The sequence below is a fragment of the Myotis davidii genome, unplaced genomic scaffold, assembly GCF_000327345.1.
Source record: "Myotis davidii unplaced genomic scaffold, ASM32734v1 scaffold355, whole genome shotgun sequence".
In the NCBI taxonomy this organism is placed as follows: Eukaryota; Metazoa; Chordata; class Mammalia; order Chiroptera; family Vespertilionidae; genus Myotis; species Myotis davidii.
This window is the reverse complement of record NW_006286818.1, coordinates 1,257,486-1,262,637: the sequence shown is the minus strand read 5'-3', so window position 1 is coordinate 1,262,637 and position 5,152 is coordinate 1,257,486. Positions and strand designations below refer to the sequence as shown.

At 59.9% G+C, this 5,152-nt stretch overlaps 1 protein-coding gene across 2 annotated transcripts in view; it reads right to left on the bottom strand.

The window, feature by feature from the left end:
- The window catches only part of SLC37A4 (solute carrier family 37 (glucose-6-phosphate transporter), member 4), a 6,702-nt gene extending 2,211 nt beyond the window's left edge, over positions 1–4,491 (bottom strand). The window contains exons 1-5 of one of the 2 annotated variants that reach the window (XM_006758707.2): positions 3,048–4,491; positions 2,026–2,258; positions 1,480–1,723; positions 851–1,009; positions 557–642 (exon numbers count right to left, since the gene is read on the bottom strand). In XM_006758707.2, coding sequence (XP_006758770.1) covers positions 557–642; positions 851–1,009; positions 1,480–1,723; positions 2,026–2,258; positions 3,048–3,195 — 870 coding nt within the window. In that variant the 5' untranslated portion in view covers positions 3,196–4,491. The remainder of the gene's footprint in view (positions 1–556; positions 643–850; positions 1,010–1,479; positions 1,724–2,025; positions 2,259–3,047) is intronic. The other variant, XM_006758708.2, reaches the window with a different exon arrangement.
- Between the last annotated feature and the right edge of the window lie 661 nt (positions 4,492–5,152).

Here is a 5,152-nt window from a genome sequence, read left to right as displayed (position 1 = left end):
ACATTGATGAGAGAGAAACATTGATCAGCTGCCTCTTGCACACCCCCTACTGGGGATGTGCCCATAACCAAGGTACATGCCCTTGACCAGTATCGAACCTGGGACCTTTCACTCTGTAGGCCGATGCTCTATCCACTGAGCCAAACCAGTCAGGGCAAATATATATATTTTTAAACCTCCTCCCCCCCCCCAAAAAAAAACAACCCTTTTCCCATGGGCCTGATTTCCACATCAGCCTAAACCAGCACATGCCAACCTGACTGTGCCCCAGGGCTCCTACCTCTGGTGCCTGTCCCATTCTGGCTGGGAAGATTATTGATTTCAGAGAGGAAGGGAGAAACAGAAACATCAATGATGAGAGAGTCAGTGATTGGCTGCCTCCTGCACGCCCCCTACTGGGGATAGAGCCTGCAACCTGGGCATGTGCCCTTGACCGCAATTGAACCCAGGGCCCTTGAGTCCACAGGCCACTGCTCTATCCACTGAGCCAAACCAGCTAAGGCTCTGGCTGGGAAGATTTAGAGGGATCCTCCTCCTGTCCCTTCTGCCCACTCACCTTCGCCATGGCCCGGTCCGACAGGTAGCCAGCGGCAATGCTGCCTACAAGGCCCCCGACCTCCAGGGCACTCATGTAGGAGCTACCTGCAGTGGGGTTGTGGGGAGAGGGAAAGGGTGGGTGTTGCACATTGGGGTTGTCCCAGAGGGTCCCCAAGGGTGACTGGTCACAGCTGTCTGCATAGTGCCCAGCCTCAGGGAAGAAGAAAAGGAGGTGAAGGGAAGCCGGGCCTGCATTGCCCACCCCCTGCATTGGTTCCTGCTCTGTGCCCACCACTGTTCCAACACTCCTTACCCACAAGGGCTGACTGTCCTTTCTCCTGGATAAGGAAAAACTGGCCCCAGTCAGTGCAGCACGTCTTGACGCCAAACACCACCAGGTAGCCAGTGGAGAGCACCCACAGGTAGGGGGACAGCAGCAGCTCCTGTAAGGTACTCTCCTCCTCCATGGCTCCTGGGGGAGGAGGCCAGGCCTCAGGCTCTACTTCTGCTGCCCTCCCCCAGGAGCGCCCACCACTCATGAACCAGCCATAGGAACAGAGTCCGTCCAGAGCCCAGGGCCAGCAGAGGCCCCCTCACCCCTGCTCTGCCCTCCCCTCACTGCAGGCCTCAGCCAGTGAACGACACTGGACCAGGGCGGATGGAGGAAAGCACCCCAGCCACTTCAGCTTAGGCTGCTGCCCAGGACAGAAGTCTGGCTCTGTTGTGAGGAAGGGTCAGGATAGAATATGAATCCTAGCATTCATGGGTTCTGCCATTTATCTGATAATTGTGTTTAGAATGGAGTTTTATCTACTGACTCCCTACCTCTCCATCACCATTCCAACCCCTACAACCATTAGCTAGCACAGGCCAGGCGTACAGCCAATCCTCAATGAGAGTCTGCCAAATGAGGACAAGGGGTCGGCCTAGGTGGGTGCTCACCCTTTTTGCCCTTGGCGGGGGTGGGGTCCAGGTTGCGGAGTCCAACATCGGCAGGTTCATTGTGGATGAGCAGGAGACAGAGGAAGGAGACAGCCACACACAGCGCCCCCGACAGGGCCAGCGTGCTGCGCCAGCTGTAGCTCTGGGCCAGAATGGTGGCCAGGATGGGGCCCAGCCCTCCAGCCAGGTTCATGCTGGTTGACAAGATGGCCCACCAAGTGCCAAACTGAGATGGCTCAAACCACTGTGGGGCAGAGGGGGACAGAGTAGGTGCCCAGCCTACAGTCCACGCAGAAGGAGGGGACCAAGTGGGACAGACCCAGAAGCTCACGTTACAGGAATGAGGGAGAGGGTGCTTCTACTTGGCAGGGCCATTTCCTCTGCCACCTGATCTCCCCAAGTCAGGCTCCTAAAATACCTTGACAAGCGATAGGAGCCAGACTGACACTCCTGAGAAATGCCGCGGGTGGAGGTGGAGGTGCCGGTCCCCAGGCTCCTCAGATCCTCAGACCAACTGAGACAGGCTCCTTGGAAGGAGACACTCACCTTCCTAAGGACCTTCCCACACGGGGGCCAGCCCAGGCCCTGCGCCAGGCCATTGAGGAACCAGAGGGCAGCGAAGGCAGACACTGTGGAGCTCCATGAAAAGGCTACGTTGACCAGGCCGACCAGGAGCAGCCCAGACGAGAAGAGCCAGCGAGCGCTCATCTGGTCAGACAGCACTCCACTCACAAACTTGCTGATGGCGTAGGCTGCCGACTGGCTGCTGGTGATGAGCCCTGCAGGGGAGGAGCAGGGAACAGGGCCCCTGGGGCGTCATGGGCAGGGCAGAGGCACAGGAGAGGTGGGAGAAGCTGGGGTCAGGTGGGCAGAGGTGCTGGGCAGGGTGAGACAGCTTCATTCCAGGAGCACGAGGAGGACATGTGCCGGGACCCTGACCTGTGCTGGGACCCGCCACAACCCCCGGCCTCCTGTCAGCGCTACCCTGGCTGACCCATGGCCTTTCAGCCTCTTGGAGAGTTCCAGCGACAGCTGTCTGGAAGCAAGAAGGGGCAGGACAGGCGCACCCTCCCCGGGATTCACGTCCGCTTGATTCCCCCTCACCCTGGGTGCCAGCCCCCGGCCTCCGGCCACTCTGCTGCCCCACCTTTGAACATGGGGCGAAGGCTTTAGAATGGAGCCAGGGACCATCTTCCTCCCGAAAGGTAACCTGCTGGGCCACACGAGGCCGGTGCCGACTCCCAGTTCCCTGCTCACCGCGCTGAGGCCAGATGGGCAACCAGGCTCAAAATCCCCGGAACAGTGCCTCTGGGGGTACGCGTGGGTCACAGGCACACAGACACCTTAGGGTAGCAGCCTGCCTCAGACATGCATGGATCATACTCAGTCCTTCACCCACACCGTGTACGTGGCTCTCCGCCTCCATCCGGCACATGGAGACTGTGCCCTCACCTCTGCTGTGCCGATGCTCCACACACATCACAGCTGTACACACCACACTGCCACACACACTCATCTGGTCCTGCGGGCCCTATGGCCCTGGCCCACCACCTGCTCTGAGGGCTCACCCAGGTCATCCTTGTCCAGAGGGACCTCCTCCACCAGCGAGGGCATGACGAAGGAGAAGGTCTTGCGGTTGAAGTAGTACAGGCTGTAGCCTCCGAACATGGCCGAGAAGATCACAGTGCGATAGTAGCCATAGCCCTGGGCTGCCATGGTGGAAGCCAGCGAGCCCTGCTGGCCAGGACAGGGCGCCTCTGACCCCGGCTCCTGCCTGCAGCTCCCTCCGGGCCCCGATCTGCTGAGCTGGGCTTTTTCTGCTCCCTCCTCCACCTAGACTCCCAGGCTCTCTTTATAGCACCTTCTGGACAATCATTAAGCCTGGGGCAGCTCCGAGAACCCAGTGTCCTGAGGGAGACAAGAAAACAGATTGACGGCCAAGCTGTGGGGGCCGGAGGCAGTGCCCGTGAGCCAGGCAGCACCCTGTGTCCCACGATGTCTCCTGTTCCCTGCGCTTCCTTGTTCCTCTGCCTGTGCAATCAGCGGTGATTAAAGGCTCGCCCTAATTACTTCTGTCTGCAAGCGCCCAGGGAGGCGGTGAGAGGAAGCGAGCAAGCAGACAGCCCTCTCCTGCCTGCTCCCATTCATTCCGCAAAGGGTTACTTAGGGTCTGTCTCCTGGGTGCCAGGCCCTGCCCCGGGCGCTGGGTGAGTTTCTACACACACCATCGGACACGCACCCCAACAACACCCCTTCTAAGGCTTACAGAACTGACCTCAAGCCCTGTCACTCGCAAAGCTTAGCGGCCGTGGGGCAGAACTTTGACAGTTGCAGAGCTGTAAGGAGGACTTCCTAGTGCAGGACTCACAGTGTCGCCCCGCAGGCCTCACTAGGGGCTGGAGTGGTAGGATCACTCAGCGGCCTCCGATCCCCTTGACCCTGTGACGCCGGTAGGTACGGGTGCGGTTCCCGTCGGGCTGGCTGGGGGCTGCAGCGGGGTGCGCACCCACGGACTTCCAACGGCAGTGCCGAGCTGCCCCGGAGCCACGCAGCCTGCCCCCGCCCCCCCTCCGCTTTTCCGCGCGGCTGAAAAGCAACTAGAGCAGAAGGAGTAGAGCCAGCGGAGCAGAAGACCTCACGGGGGCCCCACGGGGGCGCCCGGCGGGCTTCCGGGAGGGAGAGGCGGGCGCTCGCACCTGCCCAGCCCATGACCTCAGGCTGCGCCGCACCCCGACACCGGCTGCGGTGGGATCGGACCGGGTGTGGGAGCCGCGGAGGTGCGGAGGCTCAGCCTGATGCACGTAAAGGAGTCGGCGCGTGCCGGTCCCGGGCGGCGCCTCCTTGGTCCCCAGAATCAAGTATTGTCCCCCCACCTCCCCAGCCGCAGGAACAACTCGGGTTGTAGCGGAAACCGGGGCAACCTTTGTTGGGGCTCCAGCAAAGGAGACGAGGCCCTGAGGTTCCCTCTCCAGCTCCGCCTGCAGGAGCCGCCGCACCCCCGCGCACCACCTACCAGAACCCGGCGGGAGTCGCCTTAGGACCCAGCGGGCGGAGTGTGCGCCTGCGCCCTGGCGAGGCGGGGCCTCGGAGAGCCAAGTCCAGTCCCCAAGGTCCAGACTTAACCCCGCCAGTCACAGTCCTTGGGCGAGGACGCGCTCCTTAGGGCTGGACAATTCTGTTTTCTTTTCTTTAAACGTATTTTTATTGATTTCAGAGAGGAAGAGAGGGGTAGAGAGAGAAACATCAATGATGAAGAGAATCATTGGTTCTGCCTCCTGCGCTGGGGAGCCCGCCTGCAACCCGGGCATGTGCCCTGACTGGGAATCCAACCCTCCTGGTTCTCAACCACTGAGCCACGCCAGCCGAATTTGCATTTTTATACACCAATAATGAACTCTCAGAAAGAGAAACCAAGAATACAATCGCATTTACCATTGTAACAAAACAAAAAAATAAGGTACCTAGCCCGGCCCACGTGGCTCAGTGGTTGAGCATCCACCAAGAGGTCACCAGTTGGATTTCCAGTCAGAGCACATGCTGGGGTTGCAGGCACCATCCCCAGTGTGGGAGCATGCAGGAGGCAGCCAGCTGATATTTCTCTCTCATCATTGATGCTTTTATCTCTCCTCCTTTCCTCTCTGAGATCAATAAAAACACATTTAAACACACACAC